The sequence below is a fragment of the Acipenser ruthenus genome, chromosome 28, assembly GCF_902713425.1.
Source record: "Acipenser ruthenus chromosome 28, fAciRut3.2 maternal haplotype, whole genome shotgun sequence".
Classification (NCBI taxonomy): Eukaryota; Metazoa; Chordata; class Actinopteri; order Acipenseriformes; family Acipenseridae; genus Acipenser; species Acipenser ruthenus.
The window spans coordinates 18,962,362-18,979,684 of NC_081216.1; the positions used below are offsets into that span (position 1 = coordinate 18,962,362).

Below are 17,323 nucleotides of genomic sequence, written 5' to 3' on the forward strand. Positions count from 1 at the left end.
TTATATATCAGTTCCATTTCCATTAATTTATAACAATGTCTACCATAGAAGTAAATGCAAAGTTTTTTTTTTTTGTTTTTTTTTCGTTTTTGATAAAATAAAGCATAATACTTACAAAATGTCATCATTTTATCTGGACAGAGTTCATTCTGTTAGACAATATATCTTAGTTATATCAGTTTAAGTAATTATATTAACAAAATAGTTTCGTTAGTATAATTTTAAAAAAATAATTAAAAAAGTTTTCCCCACCATGAACATCCATTCATGATAATGTGTAGTTGTGAAAGAAATACATTTTAGCACACATGTACTTTAATTTCAAAACATGTTATCTGGTACTACCACTAGGTTAGAGAAATCTCTGTTCGCAAGCCTGCTTTTAGACCGTCATTTCACCAGAATGGTGAAATTGTCCTCATCCCTTCACTGACTTCATTCCTGTCCGTAACCAATCAGCTGCTTCCCTTACTAACTTCCAAGCTTTCACCCAATAACATACTACAGCAGAAGACACAACTGGGGTGAAATTATAAAGGAAGTAAAGCAGTAACAGACTTCCTGGAAGGCATGGTAAGCAACCTGAGAACTTCCTTTAATCTAGTGCTGTAGCAGGTGTCTGTTTCAAAATGAAAATACCGGTATATTACAATATGTGTTTCTTTCAAATCTGCACATTTGAGCCTATGTAGCTAATGGAATTATGTTGTTAGATATCATTCATTTAATATCATAGCTATGATTCATAACACATATAATTAAGAGCGTGCAGATGTTCAATGCACTGAGAGGTTATCCAGGCATGGATCTTCATCGCGTCCAGTCTTTAAAGTTCATTGGAAATACAGTTAACAGAGGTATAGGGTTAACTTGTGATCCCCTACAGGCAGATAACAGTCAGACGCTTCACATACAATTTCACACTTTGTCTCTGATTCAGCTGGTGTCAAAGTTAAGGTGGAGATGATTCCCGGTGGATCTCTTGATGGTTTGTTGACCCATGTTTCCGCATCCAGAAGTAACCCATTATTATGCCAGATAATCTCTGCTGATTCTTTCAGTCCCTTGAAAGTGCATTCTAGGGTGAGCTCCTCGCCGGCTTTCGGGTTCTTCTGCAAACACTTTATTTGGGATTCTTCTGTTGTTTCTAAAGTTTAAGAAACAAAAAAAATAAGTACAGCGCCAGAAAAGATAAATACCTGTTTTAAATGTACTCATTGTAGTTGTTCAAAGCACACTTACTGTTTAGCCCCATTACGTATTCCTTTCTCATTGGTTCATCTAAAAGCTGGTGGGAGACTTGAAGCACATATTTGTCTCCTTTTCCCAATGCTGTTGTTGTGAGCTCAGTAGTTAAATAGTAATAACCATCGTCATGACATTTCGGCTCACTGGTATTGACTCCACTCTGGATTTTAGTTTTATTATTGAACCAAACAACTTGGATATCCTTTGGTTTGAATTTGCTTATGTTACAAGTCAGAGTGGCCTGCTCGCCCAATTTGGGGAATTTTGGATGACAATTAATCTCTGACAGAACAGGGCAGTCTGGGAAATAAAATACAAAAAAAAGGTAAGTATGTCGATATTTTGTGATTACAACCATGTAATAATTAACTTTTTTTGAACTCCTGCGTGTTTCATTTTGTAATTCTAAACAAAACTTACTCCAACAGACTAAATAATATTCAAGAAAAAGACTGCAAAGAGAGAGTAGGAACAAGATAAAATGATTCTACAGTTGTAAATAAATGCTCTCTAGACATATGTACACATGTGATATTTGTGCTTAGTGATGGACAAATTCTGATACCCTGTTAACTTGTCTTACCAAGTTTCAGCACATTTGGATAAGTGGTTTTCTAGATATATGTAAAAATGTGAGACATACATACAGGCTTCTCTGCTACATCACCATGAACATGAATTTCAGCTGGTTAGAATACTGAAAAGAGCTGTCAGGCTGTGTAAAAATGTCTGGCAGATCTACTTAGTGTTTATTTAAAAACATTTTCCCCCACTGTTTAATGTGTGCCAAACAATTTGCTGAAGTAGAGTGATTTTGCCTGGAATAACAAATTGGATTACAAACCTTTCAGAAACAGCACAAAACTCTTTTCTTTCATTTCCTTAGTTACTGGGTGCATCACCTCACATCTGATAGGACCTCCCTGGTCAGTGGCTTTGGGTATGAATTCTAAGACACTTTTCCCACGGAACAGGCCATTTTCAGCAACTGTACAAGTTGTCACTGGTTTTTTTTCAAATGATCCCTTATATCTGTACCATTCTACTTTGATTTCTTCAGGGGAATAATCCTCTATAGTCAGAGACATTCTTAGTTTTCGACTGATTTCTGGAGTTTGAGGCTCGATTATTAAATTGGATACAATCGGTGGCTTAGCTAAACAAAAAGGAAGTTATATAATTAGTATAACATTATGAGAACAGTAAACACATACAGTATAGTGTAAATAAAGTAGCTGCAGCTAAACAAATAGTTCCATACAATGTCTCCACCGGGCACATCTTTTCATTTTATAGGTCTCAAATGTGCAGCTTTGAAAGAAACACGTGTTATAGCAAACATGTATTTTAATTTAAAAAATGACATCTGGTACTACACTGGGTTAAATAAAATTGCTTTTAGCCTGTCTTGTACTTCTAAGGTCATTTGCTGGCTTCTTTCCTGTAAATAAACAATCAATTTAAAATCTTTTAAATCTGCACATCTGTCTATAGATTATTTTGTTAGCTACTATTACTTTATGTAACTTATGTAAAAAGCATTGCAATAAAAAAGCATAATTTAAAAGCATTAAAAATGCATAGCATTAGCATGTCTTAAACTATAGCATGATGAATGGCAAAGTTGTTTACATACCAGAAAGAGATATATAGGCCTCTTTTATAACTGCTTTCTTCAAGGTTTGATGTTTCACCGAAAATAAAACATCTTTGTTAAAATCATGTGCGGTTGGGGTCAGCTGATAAATGCTTCGAAGACTGTAAAAACCATTTTCATCTGGGCCGCTAAGTTTGATCCCATTGTTATGGACTTTTTTGCCATTGTGTAGCCACTCAGCTTGGATTTCTTTGGGAAGGAATCCTGTGACGTCACAGGAAAGGGTAACTGGCTGTCCGTAGTCAACAACATCCGTGCCTTTAATAATGTCCCCAACCGTAGGAACACCTGGAATTGTAATAATAAAAGAACACACAACCTGGTCATTTCTACCATTTACTGTACATACTCTTCCTGTGGAATATGTGAGTTCGTTTTCATCCTTTATTTCTGTTTAGATCCATCTTTACTAATACTAATGTACTTTATTATTATTATTATTATTATTATTATTATTATTATTAGTTTATTTGGTAATTACCTTTGAATTTCATGACAAACACGTTTTTGGGGGGTCTCTGAGTTATGCCCTGGTGCACAATCTCCACAGTGTATTCAGACCCATAATCCTCCATAGTTGGTATGAATGTCCTTTGGGTTTTCCGACTGTAGACCCTCCTTTCTTCATCGAATTCAGGCTCGTCGGTCTCCATGCCATCATCAGTTCTTTCAAATCCTTGTACCCACGCGATTGTGCAATCTTTTGGGTAGTAATCCTTTACGACACAGGATAAAGTCATCGGCTTCCCGATCTCCGGTAAAGGTGGGTCACTTTTGATGTCAGTTACTACTGGAACTGAAACTATTCAAAAAGAAAGAAACACATCAGAAATCAATTCAATAACTAGCAATTTATTTAAAAACTGAATTCAGTTATATTGTGATAATAGCTGATGCATCACCTTATCTTATAAAAAACAGTTTACTTACCCAGTTCATCCAATTTCCATTCGACTGTCCTGGGCTCTGCAATACTTTCATGCCTAACCTCGCAGGTAAACACCTTACCAACATCTCTCCAGGTTGGAATCATTTTGAAGAAACTTGTGCAATAGAATAAACCATCATTTGCCTTGATAACATCGCCAATTTGTGTTCCTTCTTCCACCCGTTTACCTTCCAAATACCAAACGATCTCAAGGGTGGCTTGTGGGAAATATGAGTGCACTCGACAGGATAAGGTGAGAAGGCTCTCGCTCTGTGGCACATCAGGTGAAAGCTGGATAGCATCCAGTTTGGGTGCAGCTAAAAAAAAATAATAATAATACAGTATAAGCCTGGCATCTCCACCATAGTAACACACTACTGCCCCCACAGTTACCATAGTTTGTGTTAGTATTTTTAAAAGGTGCTGTAAAGATAACAGCACCATGATAAAATATGTCTGGGCTTGTGTAACAGGACAGAGACTGGGTGCAAACCCGGTGCATGACACAACAATGTCCGATATACAGTAATAGGCATAGCAAGAACCTGGAAACTCACTCACTTACTGCAACAAATCAAAAATCCCACCACAAATGTCAGAACTGGTTTTCTTGGCTTCAAAAAATTGGGAGTTACCAAGTATTGGCACCAACAGCTTTAATTTTGACTTATGCCACTTATGTTGTTTGCTAGAATTGCTGTTTTGTAATAATACAAATTATTACAATTGATTTGCTTTTAGATAAAACAACATCCATTCATGAGCTCTAGATTTATGTATACTATATGTATTAATACAGTAACTGCAAAGTTTAATTTGATCATTTACCTTTTACATAGATAGTCTCCTTTGTTTCTTGTGTAATCTCGGTAGCTACGTGATAAACTTTACAGATGTATGAGGCCTCATTGTCATCTTGTATCGTTGGAACAAATGTTAAAATACTTATAACATCATGTGTGCTATCTTCTTCATATTCCATCTCACTTATTCCATGGGAGTATTTTGGTTTTTTTCCTTCACGGTTTTTTTCCACAACCAATTTGCCATCAGGTTCTAGCCTCAATACTTCCTTTTCTTTTCCATTCACTTCCTTTTTGTGCCAGGTGATGGCTGCTGGTCTGGGTTTGAATCCATTGATTGGGCAAGTCAAAGCCACAAGTTCATTGTGAATCACAACAGGTGGCACGATAACTTTGTGTATTCTTGGCTTTACTGTAACAGATCAAATAATACCAGTTAGAAAACAGTCCTTCTGTATCTGTAATAATTGCTGGAGGGTATAAAGACAACAAAATTAAATAAGTCTAATTATTTGATAAAGAAGACCAGCATTTTTTTGTTTTGTACACAGTCATTTTTGAAGAAACCAACAGCAGTCTGGAACGGTGTCATGAATACATTTTTTGTTGTTTAAATCTTTAAACACCTTAAGTGGTAACATATCAGAAACAGTAGCTTTTGTGGTGGATAAATCTTAGGGCAACTATGATTATACAAGTGTGCTGTAAAATTACATTGGAAGTTACACAAGTGGCTCCACCATTGCACTTTCTAGAGATCTGAACTGGTATAGCATGTGAGATGTGCTAGTACAGATCACAATACTGACTTCTTGCATGTTATAGCTAGCTATATAGCTTCTTGTAAACCACCACCATCACCTTTCATTCTTCTGTGTTTATACAAGTTCTTATTTGTTTGATCATTCAATAAAGTGTGCCTTACCTCCGACAACTGTAATGGTTACAGATTTTCTAATAGTTACTGCCGAATGCTGGACTTCCAGAACCAGTTCTGCCCCAGCATCCATGTCAATGTCTGGAGTTACTGATATGGTACATATGATACTGAATGTGCCGTCACTGTGTTTCTCCATCTCGGTAATGATGGCTTTAAATGAGCCGTGTGGGTCCTGGTCGACTGTGCCATTTATAGGGATAATTTCATCATAGTTGTCCAACCTCTTTGAGGTAATTGGTTGTTGGTTATGCCATTTAAAAATGTCAATGCAATCTTGGCTGCTTCTTTTCAGCTTTAAGATTACATCAATAACATCAGGTCGAAACCCAGACACCACACTGGAAATAGTTGCCTTGTCTTTATGTTTTATAGGACCAGGAATGTTCAATTCGGTAACTTTAGGTAGAACTGAAAAACAAAATTCAAGTATTATTTACAACATCTCAACATATTCATTTATGCGTGTCAAATGCTAATATTGTAAACTAATATCCCTGCAGACATTAAGTTTTAACTACATATATATATATTTGTCTCCTGAATGTCCTATAGGGGATATATGCATAAATGGGAAGCTACTTCTATATTGTGCACTGAGGATATTGCTACTGAATTCCTCATGTCCCAAAAGAACTTTACTTTTTAAAGTCAATTATTATTATTAAGTTTTTGCTAGCTCTTGAAACGTATACTGTCATTTTTTTTATTGCCAATTACATATATTACCTGGTTCTTTCTCACTGTAATTAAAGTATAAAACCTTAAATAGCCACTTACATTTAGAACATTCAATTTTGAACAAGGAACACTGTAGTGAGGAATAGCATACATTTAACTTACTTCATTAAATGGGTTGCTTACCTGCTTTAAATCTCATATACAAAGATACTGCTGTAATCACCAATAAAATAAGAAGCACGGGTATCAAAATTCCAGCAATTAAAGAACCACTGGATTGACTCTCTAAATGGAAACAAAGAAGCATAAAGCATTACTGTACCAATTAATTGGGTGCACTACAACAATGTTTTTAACCAGAAAATATGAAATGTACTGTAATAAGGAATGTTTTCATAGAGGTGTTACTTTAACCATCAATACCTGTCTAGGGACAGCAGCTGTAAGCTAAATGGAATATGTGGTTGTTCACATGACACCAATACTACTATAGTATGGAATCCTAAATAAATAGATAGATAGAAAGATAGATAAACATGTCAATGAATCAATATAATGTATAACGTGCTATTCAAATATAAATACACTGAAATGTAAAAATGATATATAGATTTAGCTATAGAAATAGAAATACAAAAATACAGATACACATAAAAATGACACACCTTCAACAGAGAGTCTCGATTCAAAAACAAGTGGTGTTTTGAATGTTCTATGCATCACCTCACATTGATAAACATTGCCATTATCCTCAAGCGATGGCTGTAGTCTGAGACTACTAGTTATACTGAAAGTTTGATCACTGTTAATGGCCGGTGTTCCTGTGCAGACATGATCACTTGATACCGCTGTAACCTTTCCATCTTTAGATTTTTTCCAAGCAATTTCAATCTTCTCAGGATAAAATCCTGACACTTTACACTCCAGTGACTTCTCGTTACCTAGCAGGATTTTAAGGTCTTCAGGTGTGAGAGTAACTTCTGGGTATGCTGTTCAAAGAGCAGAGCATTAGCAAAATATATACAGGATACACAAGGCATATTCATAGAGTACTGTAGTTCATTTATGAATGAAGAGAGCAGAATAACCCACAAGTCCCTGAAGAAGTCTGATGGGTTGTTTATAGCTATCATGAGTGAAATAACCACAGCACTCATGGAGTATTCATTATATGTAACAACTACAATGTGTATGGCAAATATGTTTTAACCTACAAGAAACTGCAAACGAGAAAATAACAAGATAATCAGGTGTGAAATTAAAATGTTTAATCTTGTTTTTTCTAATTTTACAATTAAACTGTATTTTTTTTTTTTACAAACTAGTTTTTTTTTTATTTTAGTTTTTCTAAAGATACAATTAAAACAACTTTTAAAATGTTGTATTAGACTCTTTTCAACATAATGGTTTAATTTTTCTTTTTGTGTGTGTGAAGCATTTTGGGATCCTTGTGGCCGTTATAGAAATGTGAATTATATTGGAAGACTTATATAACAAGAACACTTACAAGATACAGTTACTTTAAAGGTTTTTTCAGATTTCCAAGGAGTATTAAAAACAACACACGTGTAGTCTCCTTCTTCTTTAAATTGTATGTTTGGAAGAGAAAGCGAAGCATTTTTTATTTTCACGGCATCCTGAGATATACTTGCTCCTTCCCTTTTGCTGGTAATTTCCCCTGCATTATATGTGTACAGGACTTCCTCCATCTTATCCTTAGAGTTTATCTTCCACTGGACTCCAAAATTATTGTTAATCCATTCTTCGGGTATTTTCTCCACTATCAAGCATTTCAGGCTAACATTTTGATTTACCAAAGCATGTATGGGATCATCCACTTCCAGAGTAAAGTCTGTTGTAATAAGAAAATAGTTCATTATCACAAAAAAATGCAACTACTATGCCCAAGTAAAAGAAAAATATTACATGAAAGTTAACATCTATTGATACTTTTATAACAATTATCTTGTTTTACATATAGAGTATCAAACGGGTCTGAATAGGTCAAAACCATGCTTCAATATAATAAATGATGTACAATCAAATCAATTTCCTGCTGTCACCAGTATTTTAATCGATAAACTATTGACAAAACACCTGGTAAATGTAGAGGTAAAGTATGAAAGTTAAAACTGGTTGTATTTATGGAATACAGTCAAAGTGTTAAGCAATGTAATACTGAAGAAGTATTTACCTATTCAGGGTTACAGACTCTGATTTTTACAACATTTTCAGTTTGTATTTGTGATTTTCTGGGTTTTTTTTAAGAGCCTGCTGGTTGTCATGGGTCAGCTCTGGTTTAGAGAAATGGAAATGGTTATATATATATATATATATATATATATATATATATATATATATATATATATAATCGTAATCTGGGGCTATTTTGGACAGTTTTGACACATTTTTTGTAGTACTTTTTTATAATTCATTTTTTTGAACTAAGTTTGTTATATATTTACAGGTATACCTTAGGGCTATATAATAGAGTTGAAACATTTTTGTAACACGTGACTTAAAGACCCTTTTTTTATTTAAGATGTGTCCTCATTTCAACATTGGACACCGGAGAAAGTCTCTGAAATCGAATGCCCTTCAGCTATGAGGATTTCCTATTCTGAAATTCTTATCGCGAGATTTAAGGTTAACACCCTCACGTGAACGGTGACGACATGAAAATCACATACCTGCGGTAAAGTTGTATGCGGTACAGTAATGTAGTACATCTCAAGGATAATAATAATTTTATTATCCTTGGCACATATGCAGAACTGTTTCTGTCCAAAATTACCCGAAAGAAGTCGCACTACTTTGAGATAACAGGACAGATCACTGCCTGACAATACAGAGCAGATCTGCGTGCGAGCTCAGGCTGGCCTGAGTACAGATGAAAGTTTGACCACGATGTTTGTAGTCATTTTCACTCCTCGGACAAATACAAAAAAGGTAGGTAAACCCAAGAATAGAATACAACTAAACGGATCATTAGAAACCTAAGAACCTGGGCTTTAAAACAATGTATAGTTTGTTTAATTTAAAAAGTAAAACTTAGTGTTTTATTGCAAAAAATAACTTTTTTTCATTTCTGTCCAATGTTCAACGACGTCCAAAATATCCCCAGATTACTATATATATATATATATATATATATATATATACACACATATATATATATATAATAACAATGGAAGGGGATATAGTTATAAAACCTTTAACAGGCTAGCAGCGGAACATGTAGCTGGCGTTTGGAATTAAGTAACTCAGCATTGTTTTGTGCGGCTCCTCTATGATTCTGACCCCTGATTTATACTTTAGAAATGTATATTCAAATTACAGGCATAACATCAAACCGGAAATAAACAACTGAGATCGGTGCTCCCTACTAGGTACCAGTGCCATACCTTAAAACTAACTGACAACCCTGTATACACCATATAAAAATAATGAAAAAGAACAGAGAAAACTGCAGAACTGAATGAATGAGAACCCATAATAGTCATAAATAATCATAAAGGTCGAATATATAGCTAGGCATTTTTTTCCCCATACAGGCCAACTGTCGTTTTTACCACCGTGTTGACAGAAATAATTGTACCTACCTTTTGCAAGATATTGATTAACGTGCAGTACAAGACAAAGGAACACAATACGCGTTCTACGGTCGATTCTCCTGCTCATTTTCACCAGATATCTTAGAAATCTGTAGAATAATATTTAAGCAAGTTTGTCTCCGCCATTTCACATAATCATGCTGCCGAAACAGAGGCACAGTTTTACTTTCGTTTTCTACAACTTCTAACGCCCTGCCTATGTGTCATGGTTTTTAATAGCCCCAACAAAACAGTGGATGCAAGTTGCGCGCAATAAATAAATAACTACTGCAGTGATAGTAAGCTGCTTCACGTTTCACTGTCCCTTAAACTTGATTTGATATTTGCAGTCATTCTAGATGCTTGATACTCAAATACTGATCTGTGTTTGTTTTATTTTATTATAAGTCTGTATTAAGGTGATTTCAAAAGGAGGCGTACTTTTGAAACTTTAGTTCTTAAATCCACCATTAAGTTTATAAGAAAGTTAAGAATAACTGCTATTCACATTTTTTCTTAAGAATTTTCTTTACCATTTTCTTAACTTACTTCTTAAGAAGAAACTTGAGAAACATTGATATTCTTCAAAGAAATGTTATTTTTTTAATTGGTTCTTATATTTAAGATGGCAAGATCCTTGTCTTAAACGAGTAGCCCTTATCCGTTATGTAGAAGAACTGAATTTAAACATTAAAATAACTATTGTTAATGACATAAAAGGTGATAAGAGGGATTGGGCAAAAAAATATTATTATTTTGTCTAGTTTAAAAAGCTGGGATATAAAGAGAGAAATTTTACTATTGAGAGTCAATGGAGCCTTGTTAAATGTTGTTGATTTTCGCTATGTTAAAAAATGCATTAAACTTTTGAAGTAAATGTCACTTTTTCCCAAGGAAAACAGAAACACTGGCAAAGTATGACAGTACGTAATTAGTAGGAAACATGCTTAGGTTTTTAAACATAATTAAGACAAATTGTACCTGTTGAAACGAGGGCGGATAATGTTTTTACAAAAATGAAACAGACTAAAAAATTCCAAGAAAAATCAACGGTCATCATGTCTTTTCTGTCTTTCAGGGTCTCTGAGGTTTGACTCCCCTAAGATGGATATTCCAGTGGTTAATTTTAATGCCTACAAATTGGGTGAAGATCAGATTCCGGATGAAAGACTGAGTGTTATGATTGAAGAGATAAAACAAGCATTTAGTGGCACTGCATTTGTCTACCTGGAAAATACTGGCATTGAACAACAGGAGGTGAGGACAAAAAAGTCACTACAGAGTAGGGTTGTCAACAGGCTCCAGAATCTCGGGACACTTTAAGGCAGGTCAGGTTTTGTAACTCACCTCTCTAAACTGCAATGTATTCGACATGTAAAGCGAGTGTGAATTGTGTGAACCGTCACTAAATTAATTGAATTGTTTTACGTAATTGTTACCAAAAGCACACACCTGCCTGTGAGGATCATTTCCATCAATCAGACCTATACAGCAGCTGATTGGCTTTTTGAGTCTCTGACAAGGCAGGACTGTGTGAAGCAAGAAATATTAAACAAATAGAAACTTTACCTGCTGTCACAAGGTTAAATGAAAGAGTGCAAGTGAGTGCAAAGTTACCTATAATAATGGTGTTGTGCTATTTTTATAGATATTGTTTACTGTATAAAAAATTCAGCCAATACGATTAATCATTGTTACTAGGCTCTCCGGATAGAATCGCCACCACAGTTAAACAATTAAATACATTTACTAAACTGTTCAAGCAATTCACACTCACTTTACATGTTGAATACATTGCAATTTAGAGTGGCAAGTTAAAAAATCTGACCTGCCTTAAAGTGTCCCGAGATTCTGGAGCCTGTTGACAACCCTACTGAAGAGTAGAGTATATGGGGCTATAGGATAACTTGAAGGAACACTAAAGTGTCAGAATTATATACACTAAACTCTTGTCTTTCATAATAATTTCAAGGGACCAGCAAAAAAGAGGGCACCTACAAAGCATCCACACCAACAGAAAAAGTGTGTAAAGTGAATTCCTATTATAAGACGTAATTTACAATAAACAACTGCTAAATTCGGCCTGGACTATATAGAAAATTCATAGCATCAGGAAATGTGTCTAATTCAAGTATGTTTTAACTAGAATTGACTGTATAAAACGATTTTACAATCTGGAAATAAAATACTGTGTAGTAGGGATTTAATAATGTTATTGTATCCCAGGTTAACAGAGTCATGGATGTCTGCAAGAAATTCTTCGTTTTGCCAGAAGAAACAAAGAAGCAGTGTGCAAGGAACAGTGGTCATGAGAATTTTAATGGCTGGGTGTCAACAGAGACTGAAAGGTTTGTGCTGTCTGTTATAAAAAAAAATAAAAAAATCAGTATATCCTGCAATATCCAGGACACAGTAAAATATTGTAATACATAGCACAGCAACCTATCCCCCGAATGACTCATTTAATTAAAGTACATTTAATAGATAAAAAACAAGATCAAAATTCAATTAAAAGAGCATGGTTTTATTATAGCTATTAATACTATAGAGGATGCAACAGTGTTTTTGACAACAGTCTGCCTTGCCTGTTTAACATCCTTGCCTCTCGGAACATCATAGAAGACTGTTGTCTGCTTATACGCTCAATGCGCTCTGTGGTTATTACTACTGTGTTTTTTTTTTTTTTTTCATAACTATACAAGCCAATTATATTGTAGATTTTTATTACTACCTTCCTTATGGTGTTTTCAAAATACCTTTTTTTTCAGGTTAAGTCCTCAACGCCCTGGAGATCTTAAAGAGGCCTTTAATGTTTCAACCATAGACAGTGAACTAGTAAGTCTGTTTTATTATTATTATTATTATTATTATTATTATTATTATTATTATTATTATTATTATTATTATTATTCTCTATAGTTGTCATGAAACTTGCATATAGTACAGGTGCCATTTGTACATTTGTCACACTATCAATATCTTCAGAATATGCTTATCCAATTGTTGGTAAGGGGCATTCTTATTTTATAGAAACAATACAGGTGGTTCTGGCCTCTGATTGGTTGGGCACATACTACTGTAGGAATGTAAGAGTGCTATATTGTTCATGTTACTGATTCAAAATTGTCCAAGGCTATATCTTGGGACCTACTTGTCCGGTTTTGCTGATATTATGCATGGATAGAAATGCTATTCTGCGTGTTGCTGCTGTTCTGTTCTGACTTGTTCCTCCTCTTTTCTTTTGCCATTAGAAGTGGCCCTCTGATGCTTCCATTCCTGAGTTTCAGGAGGTCCTGGACTCGTTCTTCAGAAGATGTAAAGCGCTCGCGCTGAGGGTTCTGGAAGTGACTGCTTTGAGCCTGGGTCTGGAGAGAGACTTCTTTGTTAAAAAACACAAACTGATTGGCAGTGAGTATAATGACATTGTTCAGACCAGGCAAGAGTTCAATAAGTAGCACTAAATTCAAAGCTGTTTTTTTTTCTTTTCATTTCTCTTTTGAGATTGCTTTCTTTAATAATAATAACTTCATGGACAAAACAAGGTTTTAGGATGTAAGATATATTTAAAGCTTATTGTAGCAAAATAAACACCAATAATGTCTTTAGAAGAAGAAATAGGGGTCACAGTGATAGTGCTGGAAACGGCTACAAGCATAGATTTTACTGTCTTGGTAAGCACTCCTTTGAGTGTATCCCAGTAAATACATGTATTATAAATAATTTCTCAGGCATTGCCTGCAGTGTAATGCGTATACAAAGTCATTCTTTGGCATGCAGTTTTAACTGCTATTCTGTGTTGACTTCTTTTTAGCTGTTTCTTATTAGTGTTGCACTAAGCTTAGTGAACTTTGCACTGCCATATAACCACCTCTGCCTTGTACTTTGTACAAAAGCAACCCTGGTAAATCACAAACAATAGGTTTTTAAGATTACTTACACAGGAGATAGTGAGATGGGTGAGAAAGGGTTGAACAAAACATTGAAGCCCCTGCAATATATAAATCATGCTTTTGTGTAAATTAACTTGTTGATGTTCTGCAGACTGCATCTCAGGGATGTCTGTTAATATTCCCCTTGCTAGTTAGGGTCTGCAACAGTGGGTATGACAAAAGACCTTGATAGACCAGATTGTGTATTGATTTAAATTTTTAGGGGGACGTTTCACCATTTCAGATTAGCAGGTTGATCTGTTTTTCTGGAACAGCTTCTGTAGTTCACATACTCAAACAGTTTTTTTTATTTTTTTTTTAGGTAATAAAAATTGCACCACCCTCAGAACTCTGTATTACCCACCGTTGCATAACGTGACCGTGAAGCCGAATCAGGTCCGATGTGGAGAGCATAGTGATTATGGGAGCGTGACCTTGCTGTTTCAAGATGAGTCTGGAGGTTTAGAGGTATACTCTTCTAATGCAAGGCTAATTTTAAATCTATAATGTTATTTTCAGATCATTTAACATTTCATTGTCTGTTAAAACAGGTAATGCACAGATCAGGGCAGTACATTTCTGCCCCTTGCATTCCTGGCACTGTGCTTGTAAACATAGCGGACTTGATGCAGAGGTGGACCTCTGATGTGCTGGTGTCAACGGTAAGACTACACACATCAATGCTTTTGTGACATGAGTGCCTGCACTGTACATGCCAACAAACTAGTAAACAGTAGCGTTTTTTATAGCTGTTAAATATTTGACTTGTGGTAGCAAAATACAGATTGTCCAATCAAATGATACTAAATGATATACAGCTGGTTTTTTAAAGCATTTTACTGCACTGGTACTAAAATGCTCTAAAAGCTCCTGCGGGTATAGGTTGCTCCAACCAACCCCAGAATTGCTGAATGCATTTACTAGTTAAATACTATACAAAATCAGATTAAAAGTGGTTAGATTCAAAATATTGTTTTTTTATTTTCTTATACCAGTTCCACAGAGTTTTACTGCCCCCTGATGACAAGATGAACACCTCAAGACAGTCTGTGGCTTTCTTTGTTCATCCTGATAAAGATGAAATAATTTCTTGCTGTGATGGATCAAACAAATACCCTCCTGTCAGTGCACTTCAGTATGTTACGGACCGTGTAGACGTGTCTTACGAAAATGCAAACAAGAAGAATCTGTCAGTCTAAAACTAGTGCATTATACAAATCCACATTGTTTTTGCTTCTTGCTTTTAAATAATATTGTCAATGCATGGATTATTGTTGGCTATTACAGTTCTTGTCTGACAGCTCCTCAGTATCATACATTTCTATACAGTAATACAAAATCACTTCTCAGAAGTAAATTTGTTTTCTTTTCATCTGCTTTATAAACCACACACTATATTATATATAATAGGTTGCACATTCAGAGTAATAACATCTGTTGTACTAACAAAAATAGTTATCACAAAAATGCAACTAGTATGTCCTTGTGGCAAAGTGGTTTGCAGTGCGCAGGTGAAGAGGTAATGCAGTGCTCAGTAATAACAAATACAACACAGTTTACGGTAAAAAATAAATAAATAACTCTTTATTTGTGCTGGGTTGCTTGTTTGGCAACCTTAAATAATAATACCTGGCTCTACACAACAATGTATATAACGCAGGTAAACCACAGGGTTCAGTCCCGAAATAATAATAAAAATAACACACACTATACACAGACACGGTCACGAATTCTAGCAGTGAGTGCTCCTAGTGCAAGTGGTGATTTATACAGCAACAGTGAAACAGTAGTGCAGTGTAGTCCGGGTTTGATGCTGGCTGATTAGCGACAGCTCACATATTTAGTCTTCTATGAATTACAAAGGTGACAATTAATAGACGGACAGACTCAACATGAACAACACTCATGGTTACTTTTAGCTGGCACCATCCTTTACAGGTCTTTTCATAACCATAACAAAGGAACAGATTGCTTCATTTTTTTTGTTAACAATAATCTTAATATACTAACTTCTTAAGTTTGACTGAACATAAGGAAATATGTACTTTTAAAACTTAAAGTAAAAGAAAAGGGAATGTCCTTCAAACTGTTTAACTAATCTACAGATCATCTACCATGAACTCTTGAAATCTTCCTCCAGGTCTGTTGTTCTGGCACATTTTCCAGGTTCTGCAGTGCACATGCACTAAACAACATATGGGATATTGTTTTTTGCACATCTGCAATTGCAAAGACATCGTCCTTTCGTACACCCACAAAATGAATTGTGTTCTAGTGACAGTGGCTTAGGTGACTTTGTCATTAGTCGTGAGGTAAGGATACCATTGGTTTCTCTTCAGACATTATTCCAAAAAGATGAGCTCTCAGTCTGTCTAGAGTGTCAAATTACTCTCTGCCGTAGAGCCTTACAAATAGTGCCTTTGCCTCTGATATAACACTGTCAAACAATTTTTCACCTGCATGATATGGTATCTCACCAAAGCTCGCAAGAGCAGTGAAATCATTGCAGGAAGCCAAAACAAGTTTTTAACTAATTCCAAAAATACTTCAGTGTACACATCCTGAGCCTGTTCATCTTCTTATCATGGTTTCTTATTCATATCAGCATGACTGGTGATATCTGAAGTCACTTGCAATAAGATATTTGCATGTGTCACCATATCCCTCAATTTTGTTTAACATGATATCATCTACAAGGTATTTAGCATGGTGATGTAAGTTGCTTCCTCTCAATACGGTCCAGGTGGAACATACCAGTTTTATCTGTTGCTCTTTCACATATGAAACAGACAACTTTGTAATCTATTAGTTTCCAAGGCAATTTCTGTACTGTTTTTGAAACATGTAGCTTCTGTTTTCTCTTTTTTCATTCAACTGTTTTCTTATTGGTGTATAGTTTCCTACAATTAGGATGAAATCTTGGCTGTTTATTCAAAATAAATATTTCGAGTTGACAACAATATCTTTCAAACGAGAGGCGGTAATATCCTCTCTGTTATGCACTGCATATCGTAAAGTGGCAAATCCCTTGTCCTTTGTCAAATTCTTAAGATCAGTCACAGATCCAAAATATGCGTTTAGAAAAATCTACATCAATTATTGCTCTTTTCCCTGGCATTGAAAATTCAGCATCCATTTTCTCACAGCTTAATACAAGACACTCCAAAAACCTTAGTATTAAAAAGCATTCACAAATACTATATACTGTGTGAGGTAAAGGGAAGCCAAGAGTATCTATGTGCTAAAGCAAACACAGGTTCTCGTGGGGGAATCCCTGGGCTACAAACCCAGAATTAGGATTTAACTTAAATATTTATTTAAAAGGTAGAAGTTGTTAAATATTTTCAGATTTATAAATGATATCTGAATGTATGCATTATTCACAATATTTATAAATTGGGGAAAAACAGTCATGTTTTGGTTAAATCTGGAGATAGACAAGTCAAAACATTTGTGCTATTTTTTACATTTGGCACCCCATTTGGCCTGCACAGACTTTACTAAACATTTGAATATATAACTTAATCTAGTTTGATTCAGATAAAGA

The 17,323-nt window shown here is 35.0% G+C and overlaps 2 protein-coding genes across 3 annotated transcripts; one reads left to right on the top strand and one right to left on the bottom strand.

Moving 5' to 3' along the window:
• On the bottom strand, positions 1 to 10,052 carry LOC117435091 (uncharacterized). Its single transcript, XM_034058030.3, has 12 exons — positions 9,857 to 10,052; positions 7,762 to 8,106; positions 6,920 to 7,243; positions 6,438 to 6,539; positions 5,562 to 5,984; positions 4,662 to 5,048; positions 3,836 to 4,150; positions 3,387 to 3,707; positions 2,885 to 3,193; positions 2,093 to 2,404; positions 1,243 to 1,548; positions 1 to 1,147 (listed from the first exon to the last, which is right to left on the bottom strand). The coding sequence occupies exons 1-12, from the start codon at positions 9,933 to 9,935 to the stop codon at positions 849 to 851; spliced, it is 3,522 nt and encodes a 1,173-aa protein (XP_033913921.3). The 5' UTR covers positions 9,936 to 10,052; the 3' UTR covers positions 1 to 848.
• LOC117435095 (uncharacterized) lies at positions 8,919 to 15,133 on the top strand. Of its 2 annotated transcripts, XM_059003135.1 has the most exons (9): positions 8,919 to 9,207; positions 10,088 to 10,146; positions 10,926 to 11,104; positions 12,074 to 12,195; positions 12,616 to 12,682; positions 13,099 to 13,255; positions 14,099 to 14,244; positions 14,328 to 14,438; positions 14,772 to 15,133. In XM_059003135.1, the coding sequence occupies exons 3-9, from the start codon at positions 10,952 to 10,954 to the stop codon at positions 14,973 to 14,975; spliced, it is 960 nt and encodes a 319-aa protein (XP_058859118.1). In that variant the 5' UTR covers positions 8,919 to 9,207; positions 10,088 to 10,146; positions 10,926 to 10,951; the 3' UTR covers positions 14,976 to 15,133. The 2 variants fall into 2 exon arrangements, with proteins under 2 accessions (XP_058859118.1, XP_033913925.3); XM_034058034.3 differs by lacking the exon at positions 10,088 to 10,146 and having other exon boundaries at positions 8,919 to 9,203.
• Positions 15,134 to 17,323: the final 2,190 nt, after the last annotated feature.